Source organism: Camelina sativa, chromosome 7 (genome assembly GCF_030686135.1).
Source record: "Camelina sativa cultivar CO46 ecotype springtype chromosome 7, ASM3068613v1".
In the NCBI taxonomy this organism is placed as follows: domain Eukaryota; kingdom Viridiplantae; phylum Streptophyta; class Magnoliopsida; order Brassicales; family Brassicaceae; genus Camelina; species Camelina sativa.
In genome coordinates this window covers 25,289,337-25,309,033 of record NC_141886.1, presented here as the reverse complement: position 1 = coordinate 25,309,033, position 19,697 = coordinate 25,289,337, and the positions used below count along the sequence as shown (strand labels likewise).

The following is a 19,697-nucleotide window of genomic DNA, read 5'->3' as shown; positions in this document are numbered from 1 at the left end:
AATTAATAATGTTGCAAATGATGGAGAAAATTTAATTTTAAGCGTTACAAAAACAAAAAAAAAATGCCACGGTGTCAAAAATTAAGAACAAAAGATTCCACGTGGCATCGACCTGTCAGATCACAAAAAAGTGTTAAATGACATTTGTTTCTCTCTCTCTCGCGAAGTCTCTCGTAGATTCTAGTACGTTAGGGAAGACGATGGAACTTGAGTTCTCTATCTTATTCCAGATGAATCTCCTTCCCTATACAAAAAGCTCTCTTGCCTCTTTGCTCTCTCACAACATTCACAAAGTTTCTAATCATCTCAAGAAAAAAAAATTCAATTTGACTATAAACACCACAAGAATCTAACTTACTTGGATCTCTGCAAAAAAAAAGAGAAGACTTTGTTACTGAGGAGAAGAAGAAGAAGAAGAAGTTGGTTTATAAGGTAAATGGGCTAACACTATTTTCATTGATTCTTCTTCTTTTTTGGGTTTTGTCGATCGTGTATGAAAATGTTACTGAGATTAGAGTTTTGTTTGCGTGTGTTTGTTTCAGTGATTACGAAAGTCTAATTCGAAGATGAATCCGGAGAAATTTACACACAAGACAAACGAGACGATTGCTACAGCTCATGAGTTAGCTGTGAATGCAGGGCATGCTCAATTCACTCCTCTGCATTTAGCCGGTGCTTTGATCTCTGATCCCAGCGGTATATTCCCTCAAGCTATCTCTAGTGCCGGTGGAGACAACGCAGCACAGTCTGCTGAAAGAGTGATCAATCAAGCGTTGAAGAAGCTTCCTTCGCAGACACCTCCACCTGATGACATTCCAGCGAGTTCTAGTCTCATCAAGGTTATACGCCGTGCTCAAGCTGCTCAGAAGTCACGTGGTGACACTCATTTGGCTGTTGATCAGTTGATTATGGGAATTCTTGAAGATTCTCAGATCAGGGATTTGTTGAACGAGGTCGGTGTTGGAGCTGCGAGGATTAAGTCTGAGGTTGAGAAGCTTCGTGGTAAAGAAGGGAAGAAAGTGGAGAGTGCTTCAGGGGATACAAATTTTCAAGCTTTGAAGACTTATGGAAGAGATTTGGTTGAGCAAGCTGGGAAGCTTGATCCTGTGATTGGTCGGGATGAGGAGATTAGAAGAGTTGTGAGGATTCTTTCAAGAAGGACAAAGAACAATCCTGTGCTTATTGGTGAACCAGGAGTGGGTAAAACAGCTGTGGTTGAAGGTTTAGCACAAAGGATTGTGAAAGGAGATGTTCCCAACAGTCTTACTGATGTGAGATTGATTTCTTTGGACATGGGTGCATTAGTTGCGGGTGCTAAATACCGAGGAGAGTTTGAAGAAAGATTGAAAGCTGTTTTGAAAGAAGTTGAGGAAGCTGAAGGCAAAGTGATTCTCTTTATCGATGAGATTCATTTGGTTCTTGGAGCTGGTAAAACTGAAGGGTCGATGGATGCAGCTAATCTGTTCAAGCCCATGTTAGCTAGAGGGCAGCTTCGATGTATTGGTGCTACAACGCTTGAGGAGTATAGGAAATATGTTGAGAAAGATGCTGCCTTTGAGAGGAGGTTCCAACAAGTCTATGTCGCTGAGCCAAGTGTGCCTGACACTATTAGTATCCTTAGAGGTCTCAAGGAGAAATATGAGGGACATCATGGTGTGCGGATCCAGGACAGAGCTCTCATAAATGCTGCTCAGCTCTCTGCTCGTTACATAACTGGTATGTTAAGATTCTTAATTAGTGGCTGATGTTTGTGGTTTTGTATAGTTTTGTTCTTGGCGTGACATTTTTTTGTGGTCTTTGTGTGGTTAATTAGGTCGGCATTTACCTGATAAAGCGATTGATTTGGTTGATGAGGCTTGTGCAAATGTGAGAGTCCAGCTTGATAGTCAACCTGAAGAGATTGATAACCTTGAAAGGAAGAGGATGCAGCTGGAAATTGAACTTCATGCCTTGGAAAGGGAGAAAGACAAAGCCAGCAAAGCTCGACTTGTGGAGGTATGATACAATTGCTTGTTCAAAATATAAGATGGTTGTGTTTGTTATGGAATAGTTGCTTGTTATCATCTTCTTTTGGGAAGAGTCCTTAATATAGTTTTTTTCTCCAACTTAGGTGCGGAAAGAGCTTGATGATCTGAGAGACAAGCTTCAGCCTCTGACGATGAAGTACAGAAAGGAGAAAGAGAGAATTGATGAGATTCGAAGGCTTAAACGGAAAAGGGAAGACCTCATGTTTTCTCTGCAGGAGGCTGAACGAAGATATGATCTTGCAAGAGCTGCTGATCTGAGATATGGGGCAATCCAAGATGTGGAATCTGCGATTGCCCAACTTGAAGGAACTTCTTCTGAGGAGAACGTGATGCTCACAGAAAACGTAGGCCCTGAACACATTGCTGAGGTTGTGAGCCGTTGGACAGGGATTCCAGTTACGAGACTCGGCCAAGACGAGAAGGAGAGGTTGATTGGTCTTTCTGATAGGTTGCACCAAAGGGTTGTGGGACAAGATCAAGCGGTGGATGCTGTTTCTGAGGCAATATTGAGGTCAAGAGCAGGGCTTGGAAGGCCGCAACAGCCAACTGGATCATTCCTATTCCTTGGTCCAACTGGTGTTGGCAAAACTGAGCTTGCTAAGGCTCTTGCTGAGCAGCTCTTTGATGATGAAAATCTCTTAGTTCGGATTGATATGTCGGAATATATGGAACAACACTCTGTCTCTCGCCTTATCGGGGCACCACCTGGGTAAGTAGCTAATTTACTTTTAAGAATGTTTTTGAGTTATGAAATCTTGTCTTGCTTGCTCACATAATTGCACTTTCTCAGGTATGTTGGTCACGAGGAAGGTGGACAACTAACAGAGGCTGTTAGGAGGCGACCTTATTGTGTTATACTCTTTGATGAAGTGGAGAAAGCCCATGTTGCTGTCTTCAACACTCTGCTCCAAGTGTTGGATGACGGTCGATTGACAGACGGGCAAGGGAGGACGGTCGATTTCAGGAACTCGGTGATAATCATGACATCAAACCTTGGCGCAGAGCACCTTCTTGCAGGGCTAACAGGGAAAGTATCAATGGAAGTGGCTAGGGAATGTGTGATGCGGGAGGTGAGGAAACACTTCAGACCAGAGCTCTTGAACAGGCTTGATGAGATTGTGGTGTTCGATCCCCTTTCACATGACCAGTTGAGGAAAGTAGCCCGGTTCCAGATGAAAGATGTTGCTGTCCGGCTTGCTGAAAGAGGAGTTGCTTTGGCTGTAACTGACGCTGCTTTGGACTATATTTTGGCAGAGAGTTACGACCCGGTAAGTCTCTTCATTTCATTGTAATCTCTATCATGTGCATCTCTTTGGTGGGTTTGTTCCGTTGACTGATTCTTGTGCTCACTGTCTTTTCTTGTATGTGTTAGGTTTATGGTGCTAGGCCGATCAGGAGGTGGATGGAGAAGAAGGTGGTGACACAACTGTCAAAGATGGTTGTGCGTGAGGAAATCGACGAAAACTCCACTGTTTACATAGATGCAGGCGCTGGTGGATCTGAACTTGTGTACCGAGTAGAAAGCGGAGGTCTAGTGGACGCTTCAACAGGGAAGAAGTCGGATGTGCTGATTCACATTGCTAATGGGACAAAGAGAAATGATGCAGCTCAGGCAGTGAAGAAGATGAGGATTGAGGAAATAGAAGATGATGAGGAGATGGTTGACGATTAGAAGTCTTCACCTTTAAAGCTTTCAGAGTCCGAAAACAATGCTCTGTTTTGGTTTTGGTTATTTTGGTAGACTATAATGGTGTGAAACTGTAAAAAGTGTATTTTTATTATGTTCTCGTAATGTAAAATAATCTACTACACAAAATCCGTTCTTCCCATAATCTTTTGGGCTTTGTTACACTGGGATCTCATCTTAGTCAATTCTCTGCAGCGCTGGATAAGAGTGCCTTAACAATGTCATCAACCATACCTGTAGCATGGGGGAAGAAGTGGCCACTTCTCGGAACCTCATGATAGTGAAGCCAAGGAAGCTTATGTGCAATGTAACGTTGTAGTGACACAGGCACTAACATGTCCTCATCTCCTTGCCACAAATGAACAGAGCTTTTATTGTTCAGAAACGGATTCTCGAGTTCTACAGGATCAAACTCCCAATTTCCAAAACCAACAATCATGTCACGGTTAATACTCTCATGTATTCCTTGCTGCCTTACTTCTTCCAAATGCGGTTTTCTCGATGATCCAAGCTTCAAAATGATATCTTTATCGGGCTGAGACAAGATACCACGATCTCGGTTCGCAACACTCGAACCGGGGAACCATTGTTGTGTGTTCCACCAGTAAATAAGCCAAGGAGCATAGTGAGCAATACGAACCGCCCATTGGTCTCTCTTTGGTTGCAAGTTAAAACCTTGAGTGGAAACATTCAAAGGCAAGTTCTTCCACCAATAGTTAACCACAGGAGCAACTAGTGTTACTCCGGCTAACCGATGAGGGATGTACTTAAGGCAACACCACGTCGCTTGTCCTCCCATCGAGTTCCCGATCACGTAGAATCTTGATCCTAGACTCAACTGATCAGCGAGCTCTTCAACATCCAAAACCAAGCTTTTTGGTGTACGGTTTGGATCCGGATCGCTCTCTCCATAACCCGGTTTATCAAACGTAACCATATACACGCTAAGTTCTTCAACTAAACCCTGTAAAAAAAAAAAAAATTGATCAAGAAACTGATATGAACACTCACTACAGGAGCTGAATGGTGAACCAAGTACCGGAGAGAGCAGAGTGACGTATACGGCGTCGTGTCTACAACTATCGGTTCCATGGATGAAGACGATTTTGTGGTTAGCTTTGTCTCGGGGAAGTCCGTGTTCTTTGTAAGCCAGATACCTTCCGTCTCGCAGCTTTATCCGGGGCGCTGTGATCGGTGGACCACCTGGGGAGCCACATAGCTTCGGTTGTGGAGGTTTCAAGATTGACTGATAAGTAACCGCCAAGATTATACCAACGATGATGATCACGCTTGAGGAAAGAAGTAGACTGTTTCGTGGCCAAGGCTTCATTAAGCTTCTGCTTGATGTTCCAATCGCCATATCACGATCAGGTTATGTTACCATCAAGTAGATCAAGTTTTCATCACTCAACAACATATGTAGAAAATGTGTTAGCTGTCAAATTAAATGCTACGAGTAATTTGGCGATTGATTACAACTGTCTTACACTTGAGTTTTTTGGTGAGTGCCACTTAATTGTGGCACAACCGCACAAGCATGTTTTTAGATAATACTTAAAACCTAATAAAGGATGTCTAGAAAACTAAGCTAATCAAGTAGACAGTTAGTTAGGTGAATCCTCCATTCTCCTAACCAAAAGACCAAGACAAGTAGCTGAAAAGATCAAAGTAAAGACTAACTAACATGATACGCTTGAGAAGACAATTCATCAGGCTTGGTCGTTTTACAAAGTAAATAATGAGTAACCAAATTAAAATTATGATACTTAAAAAGTTAAAAGATAACAACAGGTACATATAACTCCACTGTGTCCGTGTTTTTTTTTTTTTTTTGTTGGGTTTTCAAAACTTTTGGGAACTATGAAAATGACCAATACAAACAGTAGACGGCTCTTTTACTGATTCACTGAATCGGTGGTTAAGAGCGTCTTGACAATGTCATCAACCACACCTTTATTGAAGTGAAAGAAGTGGCCACTTCCCGGAACCTCGTGATAGTGAACCCATGGAAGTTTATGAGCAAGGTAACGCTGCAGCGTCACAGGGACCAACATGTCCTCATCTCCATGCCACAAATGCACAGAGCCTTCATTGTTCGAAAACGGATTCTCGAGTTGTATAGGATCAAATTCCCAATCCCCAAATCCAACAATCATGTCACGGTTTATACTCTCATGTATTCCTTGCTGCCTTACTTCTGCCCCGTGCGGTTTCCTCGAAGAACCAAGCCTTGAAATAATATCTTTATCCGACTGTGACAAGAGACCATGATCTCTGTTGGCAATACTCGAACCAGGGAACCAAGTTTGTGTGTTCCACCAATAGATAAGCCAAGGAGCATAGTGAGCAACACGAACTGCCCGTTGATCTCTCTTTTGTTGAAAGTTAAATCCTTCTGTGGAAACGTTCAAAGGTAAGTTTCTCCACCAATAGTTAACAACAGGAGCAACTAGTGTTACTCCGGCTAACCGATGAGGAATGTATTTAAGACATCCCCATGCCGCTTGTCCTCCCATCGAGTACCCGAGCACATAAAATTTCGATCCTAAACTCAGTTGATCAGCTAGCTCTTCGATATCCAAAACCAAGCTTTGAGGTGTACGGTTTGGATCCGGATCACTCTGACAATAACCAGGTCTGTCGAACGAAACCATATATATACCTAGCTCCTCTACTAAATTCTACAAAATGTAATTGATCAAGAAAGTAACAAAATGTTAGATTAGAGTCAAGAAATCAACAAACACAATTTCTCAAGACAAGATATTGTGATACAACTTTTTCATTATTTCCTAATTCTAAGCTCATTACATGTGACATAGTGTAAATAAGTACCTGAGAGAGGAGAGTGGCGTAAACGGTGTCGTGTCTACAACAGTCGGATCCATGGATAAAGACGACTTTGCGGCTAGCTTTCTCCCTTGGAAGTCCATGCTCTTTGTAAGCTAGATACCTCCCGTCTCGCAGCTTTATCCGCGGAGCTGTGATCGGTGGACCACCGTGTGAGCCACATAGCTTCGGCGGAGGTGGTTTCAACTTCGACTGATAAGTCAACGCCACGATTACCCCAACAATGATGATCACACATGAAGGAAGAAGAAAACTCTTTCGGGACGAAGGATTTAGTAAGCTTCCGCTTGATGAAACACTCGCCATTTTCACGAGCGGGAAGACGATCGGAGAGGCACGCCGGCAGTCCAACGGCGACGGTTCTTGAAAGAGGGTTGAACTATTTCAAGAATTATTACATCATAATCGTAATGGATAAAGTGAAAAGCCCATGTATGTTTTGGTTCGCTATCTTACTTACTGGACTGAGTCTTGAGGCCCATATAATCATAGGCCCATATTAAATGAAATGAAGGGAACAAGGGGAGGAGCAATATATAAAACCTAAATGATGAATTAGGGTTTTCTTCTTCGTTCTCCCCCTCTCGAGTAGCAGCAGCTAACAGCAGACTTCTTCGTTATTCGGCGGAATCGAAAATGGTGAAGGAACGCCAAGGAGAACGTGTCAGGTCTTTCTTCTTATACTCTTTTTTTTCCTTCTTCTTCCAGTTTGATCTATCACCAACAAGCTCGTTTTCTCTAATGGGTAGCATTTCGAGATTTGCTCGTTTGTTCTGTTTTCCTCACTTATCTTAAACTGTTTCTATTTCTCTTGTATCGTATTAGATTTGAACTGATTCTTCATTGCTTAGTGATTTATCTTATGGATTGTAATGGAACATTTTGCTCTCTCGTATATTTTACAATGATTGGAAAATTCTGATTTTTTTTTTTTGCAGACTCTACGTGAGAGGAACCATCCTCGGATACAAAAGGTGACCCATTTCTTTAATCTCTTTGGTTTCTTTATTAGTATCTGATTTGGCTCCAATAACATTTCATATAGTGAACCTTAATCAGTTGTTTATCTAAGTGATTTTCATAAACGAAGATTCTAGTCTGCTTTTGATCAGAGTAGTTTTCTTATACATTTCATAGAATAAAAACTGTTTTTTTTTTGTGTGTTGTAGCATCTCCCCATATCTAGTTAGCTGTCTACATTATCTTAGAACACTGTATCATTCAGTCTATACTATGGAGTGGTTAACTGAGTTATAGTTAAATAGCATTCTATACCGAGTCTTAACATTTTTATTTATTTTGGTACTGGGCTTGACATATACTTGAATTTGCAGGTCCAAGTCTAACCAGTATCCAAACACATCGCTTGTCCAGATCGAAGGTGTCAACACCCAAGAGGAGGTTAACTGGTACAAGGGAAAGAGGATGGCTTACATCTACAAGGCTAAGACAAAGAAGAACGGTAGCCACTACCGTTGCATCTGGGGAAAAGTTACCAGGCCTCACGGTAACAGTGGTGTTGTCCGCGCCAAATTCACATCGAACTTGCCTCCTAAGTCCATGGTACTTAAAAACATATTCTCTAACCATTTGGTGATTCTTTTTGTTGAGAAGTGAAATCTTTTGCTTGGGGTTTTAACTGGACACAATTCCTTGTCTTCTTGCAGGGATCCAAGGTGAGAGTCTTCATGTATCCGAGTAACATATGAAGCAATGGAAAATGGCTTGAACTTATATTTTAGCCCTCCTTGGTTTTGGTCACTAGTTTGTTATTTTGTATTTGATATTGAAAGCATTTCCTTTCTTTGTTTGAAGTGTTTTGGAGATTCTCTAAATAGACTTTGATCATGGATTTTGTTTTTGATCCTAAAATTAGAATCGTTTTCTCCCCCCCCCCCCCCCCCCCCCCCCCCCTTATATTGAGTTGAAACATATGAATCTTATGGTCTCATTTCTTAATTGTTCTATGGATATATAATCGGTTAAGTCCCATGAAATCAAATCTTAGGGTCAGTGTTTGTTAAAGGGGTGGTTTTTACTGTTCTCTTCGATTATCAGCATCCAACAGTAGCCTATTGGGTGTGTAACTCAAACTTCTTTCAACTTGAAAAAAATTATTATTAGAGGAATTTTTCAAATCACTGATTAAACCTTTTAGTTATCATCTCTTACAAACATTTTTAATCCCAGAATTATCCTTAGAATGTGCTATAGTAACAAAAACCAAAATCGAAAGTCACTCAGAATAACCAAAAAACATGAGCAACAATATTGTCAAAAAAGGAAACAAAGAAGAAAAAAAAATGAAAAAACATGAGCAAGAGGTACCTCCTAGAAACATTGGGGACCCGAGTTGTAATGTCGGCCCATTGGACCTTTATTGGGCGCAACTTATAAAAAAAAATTAATCAGAATTTTGTTCTCCTGTAAACAAAATAAATACCAACAAACCTAAGATTCTTTGGAGACCAGACAAGAACTGTGTGTAGACTGCCGTACTCTCTCGGAGTCGGAGCTTCGGTCCCGTTAAGACAGCAGCAGAGCAAAAACCCTAAAACCCTTTCTGTCATTTTCTTTTGTTAGTCAGCCCATCTCTCTCGCGATGAATACCTCCCAAGCAACTCGTGCGGCTCTGTTCCTAAACGTAAATATTCTCTTTACTTTTTCTTTTCAGTGGTCCAAGTTTTGTAGCATCCATTGGTTGGTTGATCAACTTAATTACCCTCGTTCTACTGCTTATACTTATCGTGGATTGATTATTGATAGTGATGGTTTCGAACAGTACTATGTCGAGAATTTTAAGTTGTGTTGATGTTGTTAAGTAAAACGGAGGGAGGTGAATGCAGTAGCTTAGGACTCTAATCTCGTAGGAACTTTATATGATTTGGCATCCTCAATGTTTTCGTTTTAACAAGTTATTGGTTTTTGCAGGGTTCGAATAGACAAGCGATGCTTTTGCAGCGGAGCTCAACCAGTCAATTATGGGGTTCTGTTAGAACGAGAACTTCGCAGCTGTCTCTGAATCGAGCAAAAGCTGTTAGCTTGAGATGTTCTGCTCAACCTAATAAGCCTAAAGCAGCTGTTTTTGCTGGTTCTTTTGTTTCTGCTGATGAGCTACCGAGTTTGGTTGAGAAACCTGCTGCTGAGGTTATCCATTTCTATCGTGTGCCTTTGATTCAAGAAAGCGCAAATGCTCAACTCCTCAAGGCGGTTCAAACCAAAATCTCCAACCAGATTGTCAGTTTGACTACAGAACAATGTTTCAATATTGGCCTTGAATCGGAGTTGAAAGATGAAAAGGTCTCGGTTCTTAAGTGGATTCTTCAAGAAACATTTGAGCCAGAAAATTTAGGTACTTTTGCTTCTCATGCTACTTTTTTTCTCTTTGATTACATAATTCTTTGGGGGTTCTCTGTTATTGATGATTGTGTTCAATTTCAGGTGCTGATAGTTTTCTTGAGAGGAAGAAGCAGGAAGGACTCCATGCTGTAATTGTTGAAGTTGGTCCTAGATTGTCTTTTACAACAGCGTGGTCCACCAATGCAGTTTCAATATGTAGAGCATGTGGGTTAAACGAGGTGACTCGCTTGGAAAGGTCGAGGAGGTACCTCTTGTTCAGCAAGGAGCCACTGTTGGAAAATCAAATAATGGAATTTTCTGCAATGGTACATGACAGGATGACCGAGTGTGTGTACTCTCAAAAGCTGGTTTCATTTGAGACAAATGTAGTTCCAGAGGAAGTGAAGCTTGTGCCTGTGATGGAGAAGGGTCGGAAGGCGCTGGAAGAAATCAACCAGGAGATGGGTTTAGCCTTTGATGAGCAAGATTTACAGTATTATACTAGACTTTTCAGAGAGGACATCCAGCGTGATCCTACCAATGTGGAGCTATTTGATATCGCTCAATCAAACAGCGAGCACAGTCGGCACTGGTTCTTTGCTGGGAACATGGTTATTGATGGAAAGCCAATGGATAAGTCTCTTATGCAGATTGTAAAGAGCACTTGGGAGGTAACAATATAGGACTTCAGTTAAAATTTCTCTTTATGTTCTTTAGTTTGAAAATTTGGTTCAAATTAATTCACTCTTCTCTTTTGTTTTGGAATTTTGCAGGCAAATCGAAATAATTCTGTGATTGGGTTTAAGGATAACTCTAGTGCTATTAGAGGCTTTCTGGTGAACCAACTACGGCCTCTACTGCCTGGTTCAGTGTGCCTACTTGATGTCAGTGCACGTGATCTCGACATATTGTTTACTGCTGAGACCCATAATTTCCCTTGTGCTGTGGCTCCTTATCCTGGTGCTGAGACAGGTGCTGGAGGTCGAATCAGGGATACCCATGCAACAGGAAGAGGTTCTTTTGTGGTTGCATCAACTTCTGGCTACTGTGTTGGTAACCTTAACATGGAGGGATCTTATGCTCCATGGGAAGACTCGTCTTTCCAATACCCATTGAACCTAGCCTCACCTCTACAGATACTCATCGACGCTAGTAATGGTGCATCTGACTATGGGAACAAATTCGGAGAGCCGATGATTCAGGGGTATACCAGGACATTTGGAATGAGACTACCAAGTGGGGATAGACGAGAATGGTTGAAGCCTATTATGTTCAGTGCAGGGATTGGACAGATTGATCATACTCATATAACTAAAGGGGAGCCAGAGGTTGGGATGCTTGTTGTTAAGATTGGTGGACCTGCTTACCGTATTGGCATGGGAGGAGGAGCAGCTTCAAGTATGGTTAGTGGTCAGAATGATGCAGAACTTGATTTCAATGCTGTGCAACGTGGAGATGCTGAGATGTCTCAGAAGTTGTACCGTGTTGTCCGTGCTTGTATTGAGATGGGTGAGAAGAATCCCATTATCAGCATTCATGATCAAGGTGCTGGTGGAAACTGCAATGTTGTCAAAGAAATTATTTATCCACAGGGTGCAGAGATTGACATAAGAGCAGTTGTTGTTGGTGATCATACTATGTCAGTGTTGGAGATCTGGGGAGCAGAATATCAAGAGCAAGATGCGATCTTGGTGAAAGCTGAGAGCCGTGAGATTTTGCAATCGATATGTAAGAGGGAAAGGCTTTCGATGGCTGTGATTGGAACAATTAATGGGGGAGGTCGCTGTACTTTAATTGACAGCACAGCTGCAGCGAAGTGTAGTAAAGAAGGGCTACCTCCACCTCCACCTGCTGTGGATCTTGAACTTGAGAAGGTTCTTGGTGATATGCCTAAGAAGACGTTTGAGTTCAACCGCATTGCTTATGCACGGGAGCCACTTGATATTGCTCCTGGGATTACATTGATGGATTCTTTGAAAAGGGTTCTGCGATTACCTTCAGTTTCTTCGAAGCGGTTCTTGACAACTAAAGTGGATAGATGTGTGACAGGTCTTGTTGCACAGCAGCAAACAGTTGGACCATTGCAGATCACTCTTGCTGATGTTGCAGTTATTGCACAGACATTCACAGATCTAACAGGTGGTGCATGTGCCATTGGCGAGCAACCCATCAAAGGTTTGCTTGATCCTAAAGCCATGGCTAGACTAGCTGTTGGAGAGGCTTTGACAAATCTGGTTTGGGCACAAGTCACTTCACTTTCTGATGTTAAAGCCAGTGGTAACTGGATGTATGCTGCCAAGCTTGAAGGAGAAGGATCAGCGATGTATGATGCTGCGATTGCTCTATCAGAAGCGATGATCGAACTTGGTATTGCAATTGATGGTGGAAAAGACAGTCTTTCAATGGCAGCTCATGCGGATGGTGAGGTTGTTAAAGCTCCAGGAAACCTTGTGATTAGTGCCTATGTTACCTGTCCAGACATAACAAAGACAGTGACTCCGGATCTAAAGCTAGGAGATGATAATGGTATTCTCTTGCATGTTGATTTGGCAAAGGGAAAGCGGAGATTAGGTGGATCTGCACTGGCTCAGGTCTTCGGTCAGATTGGAAACGACTGTCCTGATCTTGATGATGTTCCATATCTGAAAAACGTTTTCGAGGGCATTCAAGCTCTCATTGCTGAAAACTTGGTATCTGCTGGACACGACATCAGTGATGGTGGACTAGTAGTAGCAGCTTTGGAAATGGCCTTTGCTGGAAACAAAGGTATAAATGTCGACTTGGCTTCGAATGGAATTAGCCTTTTTGAGACTTTGTTTTCTGAAGAACTTGGTCTCGTGATGGAGGTTAGTAAGAAAAACCTAGATGCTGTGATGGAAAAACTCCGTGGTTTCAATGTTACTGCTGAGATCATTGGAAACGTCACTGATTCGCCGTTGATAGAGGTAAAAGTGGATGGGATTACTCATTTGAGTGAGAAAACTTCATTCCTCAGAGACATGTGGGAAGACACCAGTTTCCAGTTGGAAAAGCTGCAACGATTGGCATCTTGTGTAGAGATGGAGAAAGAAGGTTTGAAGTCTAGGCATGAGCCTAATTGGAAACTCTCATTTACTCCTTCCTCGACCAACAGTAACTATATGTCTCAGGGTATGATCACTCTCAATGAGATTTTTCTTTTTTTTTTCTTTAATCATTTATAGAGATTACTTTTCCTGATGAAAATGTTTTGTTTATTGTATATGCACTCAGATGTTAAGCCAAAAGTAGCTGTGATCCGAGAGGAAGGCAGTAATGGAGACAGAGAAATGTCGGCTGCATTTTATGCTGCTGGTTTTGAACCTTGGGATGTGACAGTGTCTGATCTTCTAGCCGGAGATATCACCCTTGATCAGTTCCGCGGTATTGTGTTTGTCGGAGGGTTCAGTTATGCGGATGTTCTCGACTCAGCCAAAGGATGGGCTGCTTCAATAAGGTTCAACGAGCCTGTGTTGAGTCAATTTCAGGAGTTCTACAAAAGACCAGATACGTTCAGTCTTGGAATCTGTAATGGATGTCAGTTGATGGCTCTGTTAGGATGGGTTCCAGGTCCTCAACTTGGCGGGTCACTTGATACCTCGCAGCCAAGGTTTGTTCACAACGAATCAGGAAGGTTTGAGTGCAGGTTCACAAGCGTGACCATAAAGGACTCGCCATCGATAATGCTAAAAGGAATGGAGGGAAGTACTTTAGGAGTTTGGGCGGCTCATGGAGAAGGACGGGCTTATTTCCCGGACGAAGGAGTCTTGGACCATATGCTTCACTCAGATCTGGCGCCATTGAGATACTGTGATGATGATGGGAACATGACCGAAGCTTACCCTTTTAACCTCAATGGGTCACCCTTAGGGATAGCAGCTATATGTTCTCCTGATGGGAGACATTTGGCGATGATGCCTCATCCTGAACGTTGTTTCTTGATGTGGCAGTTTCCATGGTACCCAACAAGCTGGGACGTTGAGAAAGCTGGGCCGAGTCCATGGTTGAAGATGTTCCAGAATGCTAGGGACTGGTGCTCTCAGCTTTAAAGTCATGTGTAGCCTGTGTTCTTATATCTGCAGGATTGTACGTTTGGTGTTTTGCAGAGTTTTTGAAAGTTGTCGACAAGATCATGTGCTTTTAGTGAGACTTGATGAATGCTTTTTTGTCCTCCACGTTGTATTCAAACTCTGGAAATTAAGCATGAATTTATTCTCTTTAATCTCTGCTTACCCATAAAAAATAAAATCTTTTTACCCACCCCACGAGTCAATTTCTTTGAGAACAATGAGGCGTACGAGAGCAGTTTCAAGATGCTAAACATGGATTTGACAGAAAACCAGGGTCTTGATTTCACAATCTTAAATCTGATATATAGTTAATACTGTTGTTTACTTATCAAAGAAGATGCAATTCTCTTCTAGCCAAGCTTTATAATAGAATTCTTCTCTGCAAAATCATTGCTTTCAAACATACAAGCAGTTGGTACACATAGTTTGGTCATCAATTCGTTTGCCCTACAACAATGTCAAAACGTAGCTTATTTGCTCTCTATCCCCCTTGTTCATTGTGTCCATGTATAAATTTAATCAAAGAATGCAATTCTCCAGCCAATCTTTGGTTCTTCTCTTCATAATCCTTAGATGTACTATAAAATGAGCAATAGATCATCGGGATTTCACTGTTGCATGACCGCTATCAGCCAAATGCTTGTGTAGTTTTGTTCTGCCCATCGTAGATATAAATGGTGAGTCGACATTTGCATGATACAACATACTGCTGGAGAATAAGAGAAATGACAGAAAGAAAAAATATCTAATGAACCAACCTCGACTCAAACTCCTCCCCACATCTATCGCATTCATTATTACTGTTTTTCTTCGTGGTGCCCTGCATTTTAATATATATGAGTTCCAAGAATTATCACACCAAATATGTGATGTAGTGATGCTACAAGGGGGAGGAAGATTTTACCTTGCTTTTCATTCCTCTGGTGGATTTCTTTGATCTGGGAACCTTCTTGTAATCCTGCGTCTCCATGTCTCGATTTACATATGGAGTATTATCATCAGCTTCACTGCTCTTTTCCGTTGATCCGCCAAGGTTATTCTTATCCTTACCCTTCTTGCTTCTTCGCCTCCGGCCTGTGCTCTTCCTGTTATCATACTGCATTGAATCTGCCTCATCCTTCTGAGAATCCTCAAAGGCTCTGGAAGCTGAGTCCGTTGCATTCACATTTTCGTCTGGATCATCGTCATCTTCAGGTATCTGTACTTTGATGGTATCATCTGCCATTTCTTTTCCAGCATCATGTTTGCTTCTCTCCTCCTTGGCTTCTTTATTCCTACCTGTGCTTTTCTGGTTATCAAATTCGCTGAAATCTGCTGTGTCCCTCTCAATCTCGACTTCAACTTCATCTTCTTCCATTGATACAGAATTCTTTCGCTTATTTTTCTGCCCAGATACCATTTTCTTGAGTAGACTCATCTCGTCATCGACATCCTCATCCTCACTTTCACTAGATCCTTTCATATCCTCCTCTGCCCCAAAATACTCATCATCAGTTTCATCAGCCTCACCTGATACTTCCTCCTTAACATCTTCATCTTCACCGTCAATATTAAACCCCTCCTGAAACTTCTCATGCAGCTGGTCTACACTTTCAGGTGGGTCCAATGTCTCATCAATCTCTTCCTCCTCTGTTTCCTCTTCATAATCAGTGAGTGACTCTCTCAACTCCGCCACTTTCTCTTTGTGCTTCTTCGACTGTTCATGGTTTTTCCACTGCTTCTCACTTTTGAACTTCTTGCTACAAACAATGCAATAAAGCTGCTCATTCTTCCTCTCTGCATCATCATCATCCTCTTCCAACACATTGAACCCTGCCCCTTCCTCCTCTCCCTCGTGAGCCTTAGCCCAATCAGGCTCCTCATAGTTCATAGCTCTCTCCAATCTCTCCTTCTCCATCTTCTTCTTCCTCTCCCTCTCTTCCTCCTTCTTCTTCTCCATCTCCGCATTCTTCTTCACCATCATGTCAATCACTCTCTTGTCCCTCTTCTTCACAAACTCTGCCAAACCTCTCACGGTATCATTATACTCTCTTTTAGCTTTCTTCCTCAGCTTCTTGTTCTCCTCCTCCATCAATCTTCTCGATTTCCGGTTAGGTCCAGCCACGGCATCATACTGATCAACCCAGCAGAAATCCATAACAGTGCAAAAACCTAACCAGTAATTATAAAACGCCGTCACCTGAGCGTAAGGACTCTCTAGATTCCCCATAATCGGAGCTTCCCTCACAGAATCCATCCTCAAACCTAACGTCCTCGCGAACTTAATCTCGTTTAGGTAAACACTGTTAAACACATCGTAGAACACCTTGTAGAATCCTTTCCCTGTATCTGAATACCCGGAATACACAGTGGTAGAGAAGAAAGCGAATAGATCCGGAACAGAGCCGCCAGGCATTCCACCTGATTTCGAGCCACCGGCTGAGCCATGGTCGGCGAATAGAATCTGAGATCGGTGAGAATCATACCAGGCTCGCTCCTTGGGATCGGATAGAACCTCGTAAGCGTGAACGAGCTCTTGGAACTGGGCGGTGGCTTCAGCCTCTGATAATCCACCGGCTTTCATAAGCTTGTCGGGATGACGCTGTAGAGCTAAACGACGATAAGCGGATCGAATCTCGTCCGGCGACGATTCCTTGCTGATTCCGAGAACCTCGTAGTGACATCGTTTCTCCGAGCGAGACGACGAAGACGCCATCTCCTTGTTTCTTTTTAGGGTTTAGACTATTTTGTCTTTAGTCTTATAATTAATTTCATTCTTTTATCTTCAGGGCTTTAATATAAACGGAAACTAAAGAAAAGTATCTTATTAAAGAAAAGATCAGATTGTTGTGTTGTTAACAGTAGTATCTTAGAAGAGCAAACAAAACATTGAAGCCATTTACAGACAAGTTTGTGAATGCTCCTCGCTCTTTCTTTATACTTGGAGACAAGAATCTCACTAATTCTCACCAACCTCACGTACTGAAGAAGTAGAAGATGTTTTCCTCTCTATGCTCAAATTTGAGACGACGTTGTTATTCTTGTTACCTTTCTCTCTGAAATTATCTCTAAGGAATTCAACGGCCATGAAGGTGAGTGCTGAGGCTGGAATATACCACATGACCCTTGGGACACTTCCCCGGAAAAAACCCTCTGGACCTTCCTTCCTCCATATCTGCCCAACTGCATCCAGCCATCCCTTGTACCTACAATTCAATGAGATTACAAGGTTAAATCAAAACAAGTTCTTCAATTTTATTGGGATGCTATTTAGATGATCATTGGTATCTGTAAGAAGATGAGACATACTTGATCGTTGATCCTTGCACTTGCAGTCTTGTTTTTACAACATCGAGTGGAGTTGTCAGATACGCGCTTAGTCCTGGAGAAACATTAATTAAACATGAGTCACTATGTTGGATGAGCTATTTGAAACGGATTCTTTTATAGCTGATCTCATTCTAACGTACCACCAGCTAATCCTCCCAATACGAGACCTTCTATCGAACTGTTGACTCCATACTGTGGAAACTTTTTCTTTCCCTGATCCGTTAGATCCTTTAATGCTTCATAGAACACTACCTGAGAGTGAAAACAGAACGAACATGAGGACAAGGACCCTAAGATGAATGGAGGTAACACTTTCACTGGAGTCATACCATAAAACCAGCAAAAGGCACATCCCTCGCTAGTGTAGACCAATATCTGCCAGCAGAGAAAGGAAATATAATTATTACATGAGTCTCTTGACACGATTGCAACAATTAGAGTGATGTATCCAATTTGTATCATAATAGCCTGAACAAAAATAACATACCCAGCATACAGTCCTTTAGGCCCTTGCTCTTTCCATATTGAGCATCCAGCTTGGAACATACCAGTATAATAACCATACATGTCACCTCTTGGTTTCACCGGAACACTGTTCCTCGAAATAAAAGAGCTCCAGGAGCTACTCGTTCCCTGAATTTGCATCCGCTGCTTTATGACTTCACAAGGAACATATACGAACGAACCAAGTGTGTCACCTGAAACACGGGAAGAGGCAGAAGAATACAAAGGAATCAGAAGCTTTATAACTTCAGATAAATCTAGGTTTACTTTCATTTTCAATCTTTTTGGGAATCCCCGCATGAAGGGTATGAAAAACCTACAGCCACAATTTTTCATGATGATATCACAACAAGGCCAGTCAATGACGTCTCATGATAGAGTAATAAAAATTGCAGTTCTACATATTCTCAAGTAAGCAATCAGCAATTCTTGCAACCTTGATCTTGTGTGGTTTGGTGAAAACCTGGATATTATCTATTAATGACCCACCATATCCGTAAGGTAGAATCATCACATGTCTGATATATGATTCTTCAGCCAGGTGATATCAAGTTTCATTTCTGCTGCATGCTTGGCATTCTAAGTCAATTTGCAATTAAATGGACATATGTTTCCCTCCTATCTTTACAATTATTTCAATGATAAGATGACTGTGAGAGAGACAGTTAGATAACATACCAACAGCTCCTGCTATAAAATGCGCCCAGTGCCCTGCTAAGCTGGGATGAGACTCTTCGATCCATTTCTTTGTGGACTCAATAAAACCAAAGTAGGTTGCTCCAGTGGCAAGAGATCCAGTGACTCCAGGAGCAATGCCCCTATAAAAGCCTGAGATAAGGTCAGTAGCAATATATTTAAACAAAGAATACGGACCATAGATAGTTTTCTGTTCCAAGTTTGCAGCACAAACATGTACAGCAAAGACTGTGTGTTGCTTAGAACGATGATAAGTAGGAGAATGAATCACACATAGGCATGCCTCAAGAAGAGAAAAGAGGAATACATTTCACATTTTACAAAGAGAATGGAATACACAATACAGCCATACTTGAAAGTTGAAAGAAGATGAAGTAAAAGCGTATGGATGAAATACCTTTCAATCCATCACCAACCCAGACAGTCCGGAGCATTTGCGGAATGCTCTTTTGCCTCTGAAATCAACAACTAAACACGATTAGAGAGATGGTACACTCCCAAAAGGCCATTGAAAGTGATATCCAGTTATTAATACCTGAGTTGCATTCATGATAATCTGACTCTGAAGTCTGGTTTTGAGAGTATCCACAGGATGCATCATCCCTTCTCCAAAAGCTCCAGCTAAACCTCCCCATAAGAACTCTCTCCAAACTACATCAATGATTCAATGTGTTGAAAGTTAAACTAATTGACCAGACTTGCAACTATTGGATTCCGACGAAATTGAAAAATCACTGCCACTGAACATGATCCAGGTGTTTGTCACCACAATCACCAGACGAAATCTCAACGTTTCCGCTAAAAGAAAACTCATCGTTTCAGCGTAATCATGATCATCAATCAAATCTACAACGATTTCCGCATCAACAAACCAAAGAGAACGATGAAGGCGAAGAAGAGAGACTCGTCGATTACCGAAAAATTGATCCGGCGTGGCTTTGATTTCGACGCTCTTACGATAATTCAGAGGAGGTTGCTCATGGCTCGAATTGGAGCTCTTCTTCGCCATTTCCGTTTACTGAACCTTCTCGAACCTTCCAAGAGTTGTTTGTTAGGGTTTATGAGGTTTTAATGAAAGCACAGTTGCGCTTCTCGCAAATTCGCCGTGACCGGCGACGAATACCAATTTGTGAACCGCAACGATTTACTGAAAACATTTAGAAAAATAATAATTTTTAATATTTTCAGAAAACATCT

General features: G+C 41.8%; 7 protein-coding genes across 7 annotated transcripts; 3 read left to right on the top strand and 4 right to left on the bottom strand.

Annotated features, from left to right (window-relative positions):
- The first annotated feature begins 161 nt into the window (after positions 1 to 161).
- Positions 162 to 3,843, top strand: LOC104702155 (chaperone protein ClpB1-like). Its single transcript, XM_087456984.1, has 6 exons — positions 162 to 432; positions 543 to 1,716; positions 1,814 to 1,995; positions 2,111 to 2,736; positions 2,818 to 3,295; positions 3,400 to 3,843. Exons 2-6 carry the CDS (start codon positions 567 to 569, stop codon positions 3,697 to 3,699), a joined length of 2,736 nt encoding a protein of 911 aa, XP_087313110.1. The 5' UTR covers positions 162 to 432; positions 543 to 566; the 3' UTR covers positions 3,700 to 3,843.
- Positions 3,781 to 5,277, bottom strand: LOC104713067 (uncharacterized). The gene is made up of 2 exons (XM_010430109.3): positions 4,754 to 5,277; positions 3,781 to 4,678 (listed from the first exon to the last, which is right to left on the bottom strand). Exons 1-2 carry the CDS (start codon positions 5,072 to 5,074, stop codon positions 3,896 to 3,898), a joined length of 1,104 nt encoding a protein of 367 aa, XP_010428411.2. The 5' UTR covers positions 5,075 to 5,277; the 3' UTR covers positions 3,781 to 3,895.
- Positions 5,278 to 5,450: 173 nt separating this feature from the next.
- Positions 5,451 to 6,980, bottom strand: LOC147941676 (uncharacterized). Its single transcript, XM_087456988.1, has 2 exons — positions 6,550 to 6,980; positions 5,451 to 6,395 (listed from the first exon to the last, which is right to left on the bottom strand). Exons 1-2 carry the CDS (start codon positions 6,868 to 6,870, stop codon positions 5,610 to 5,612), a joined length of 1,107 nt encoding a protein of 368 aa, XP_087313114.1. The 5' UTR covers positions 6,871 to 6,980; the 3' UTR covers positions 5,451 to 5,609.
- Positions 6,981 to 7,136: 156 nt separating this feature from the next.
- LOC104713065 (large ribosomal subunit protein eL33y) lies at positions 7,137 to 8,456 on the top strand. Its single transcript, XM_010430107.3, has 4 exons — positions 7,137 to 7,232; positions 7,503 to 7,538; positions 7,899 to 8,127; positions 8,232 to 8,456. The coding sequence occupies exons 1-4, from the start codon at positions 7,201 to 7,203 to the stop codon at positions 8,271 to 8,273; spliced, it is 339 nt and encodes a 112-aa protein (XP_010428409.2). The 5' UTR covers positions 7,137 to 7,200; the 3' UTR covers positions 8,274 to 8,456.
- A 534-nt stretch (positions 8,457 to 8,990) lies between these two features.
- Positions 8,991 to 14,145, top strand: LOC104702152 (putative phosphoribosylformylglycinamidine synthase, chloroplastic/mitochondrial). Its single transcript, XM_010417975.2, has 5 exons — positions 8,991 to 9,208; positions 9,496 to 9,916; positions 10,006 to 10,574; positions 10,677 to 13,053; positions 13,156 to 14,145. The coding sequence occupies exons 1-5, from the start codon at positions 9,167 to 9,169 to the stop codon at positions 13,968 to 13,970; spliced, it is 4,224 nt and encodes a 1,407-aa protein (XP_010416277.2). The 5' UTR covers positions 8,991 to 9,166; the 3' UTR covers positions 13,971 to 14,145.
- Positions 14,146 to 14,351: 206 nt separating this feature from the next.
- Positions 14,352 to 16,877, bottom strand: LOC104702149 (DNAJ protein JJJ1 homolog). Its single transcript, XM_010417973.2, has 3 exons — positions 14,896 to 16,877; positions 14,750 to 14,811; positions 14,352 to 14,646 (listed from the first exon to the last, which is right to left on the bottom strand). Exons 1-3 carry the CDS (start codon positions 16,684 to 16,686, stop codon positions 14,589 to 14,591), a joined length of 1,911 nt encoding a protein of 636 aa, XP_010416275.2. The 5' UTR covers positions 16,687 to 16,877; the 3' UTR covers positions 14,352 to 14,588.
- LOC104702150 (uncharacterized) lies at positions 16,781 to 19,655 on the bottom strand. Its single transcript, XM_010417974.3, has 9 exons — positions 19,416 to 19,655; positions 19,036 to 19,151; positions 18,898 to 18,955; positions 18,483 to 18,632; positions 17,788 to 17,998; positions 17,630 to 17,675; positions 17,441 to 17,552; positions 17,280 to 17,352; positions 16,781 to 17,176 (listed from the first exon to the last, which is right to left on the bottom strand). Exons 1-9 carry the CDS (start codon positions 19,507 to 19,509, stop codon positions 16,930 to 16,932), a joined length of 1,107 nt encoding a protein of 368 aa, XP_010416276.1. The 5' UTR covers positions 19,510 to 19,655; the 3' UTR covers positions 16,781 to 16,929.
- Between the last annotated feature and the right edge of the window lie 42 nt (positions 19,656 to 19,697).

What these genes read in the sequence shown, in the direction of transcription:
- LOC147941676 (XM_087456988.1), bottom strand. Translation starts at nt 6,870, where the DNA reads ATGGCGAGTGTTTCATCAAGCGGAAGCTTACTAAATCCTTCGTCCCGA. An exon ending in ACGCCACTCTCCTCTCTCAG is followed by an intron (nt 6,396 to 6,549) that starts GTACTTATTTAC and finishes TACATTTTGTAG; the next exon opens with AATTTAGTAGAGGAGCTAGG.
- LOC104713067 (XM_010430109.3), bottom strand. Translation starts at nt 5,074, where the DNA reads ATGGCGATTGGAACATCAAGCAGAAGCTTAATGAAGCCTTGGCCACGA. An exon ending in ACGTCACTCTGCTCTCTCCG is followed by an intron (nt 4,679 to 4,753) that starts GTACTTGGTTCA and finishes TTTTTTTTACAG; the next exon opens with GGTTTAGTTGAAGAACTTAG.
- LOC104702152 (XM_010417975.2), top strand. Translation starts at nt 9,167, where the DNA reads ATGAATACCTCCCAAGCAACTCGTGCGGCTCTGTTCCTAAAC. An exon ending in ATTTGAGCCAGAAAATTTAG is followed by an intron (nt 9,917 to 10,005) that starts GTACTTTTGCTT and finishes GTTCAATTTCAG; the next exon opens with GTGCTGATAGTTTTCTTGAG. An exon ending in TTGTAAAGAGCACTTGGGAG is followed by an intron (nt 10,575 to 10,676) that starts GTAACAATATAG and finishes GGAATTTTGCAG; the next exon opens with GCAAATCGAAATAATTCTGT.
- LOC104713065 (XM_010430107.3), top strand. Translation starts at nt 7,201, where the DNA reads ATGGTGAAGGAACGCCAAGGAGAACGTGTCAG. An exon ending in CGCCAAGGAGAACGTGTCAG is followed by an intron (nt 7,233 to 7,502) that starts GTCTTTCTTCTT and finishes TTTTTTTTGCAG; the next exon opens with ACTCTACGTGAGAGGAACCA. An exon ending in ACTTGCCTCCTAAGTCCATG is followed by an intron (nt 8,128 to 8,231) that starts GTACTTAAAAAC and finishes GTCTTCTTGCAG; the next exon opens with GGATCCAAGGTGAGAGTCTT.
- LOC104702155 (XM_087456984.1), top strand. Translation starts at nt 567, where the DNA reads ATGAATCCGGAGAAATTTACACACAAGACAAACGAGACGATTGCTACA. An exon ending in CTCTGCTCGTTACATAACTG is followed by an intron (nt 1,717 to 1,813) that starts GTATGTTAAGAT and finishes GTGGTTAATTAG; the next exon opens with GTCGGCATTTACCTGATAAA. An exon ending in GCAAAGCTCGACTTGTGGAG is followed by an intron (nt 1,996 to 2,110) that starts GTATGATACAAT and finishes TCTCCAACTTAG; the next exon opens with GTGCGGAAAGAGCTTGATGA.
- LOC104702149 (XM_010417973.2), bottom strand. Translation starts at nt 16,686, where the DNA reads ATGGCGTCTTCGTCGTCTCGCTCGGAGAAACGATGTCACTACGAGGTT. An exon ending in CCAGAGGAATGAAAAGCAAG is followed by an intron (nt 14,812 to 14,895) that starts GTAAAATCTTCC and finishes ATTAAAATGCAG; the next exon opens with GGCACCACGAAGAAAAACAG. An exon ending in GGGGAGGAGTTTGAGTCGAG is followed by an intron (nt 14,647 to 14,749) that starts GTTGGTTCATTA and finishes TACGATGGGCAG; the next exon opens with AACAAAACTACACAAGCATT.
- LOC104702150 (XM_010417974.3), bottom strand. Translation starts at nt 19,509, where the DNA reads ATGGCGAAGAAGAGCTCCAATTCGAGCCATGAGCAACCTCCTCTGAAT. An exon ending in TTTTATAGCAGGAGCTGTTG is followed by an intron (nt 17,999 to 18,482) that starts GTATGTTATCTA and finishes CCCGTGTTTCAG; the next exon opens with GTGACACACTTGGTTCGTTC. An exon ending in CCTAAAGGACTGTATGCTGG is followed by an intron (nt 17,676 to 17,787) that starts GTATGTTATTTT and finishes CTCTGCTGGCAG; the next exon opens with ATATTGGTCTACACTAGCGA.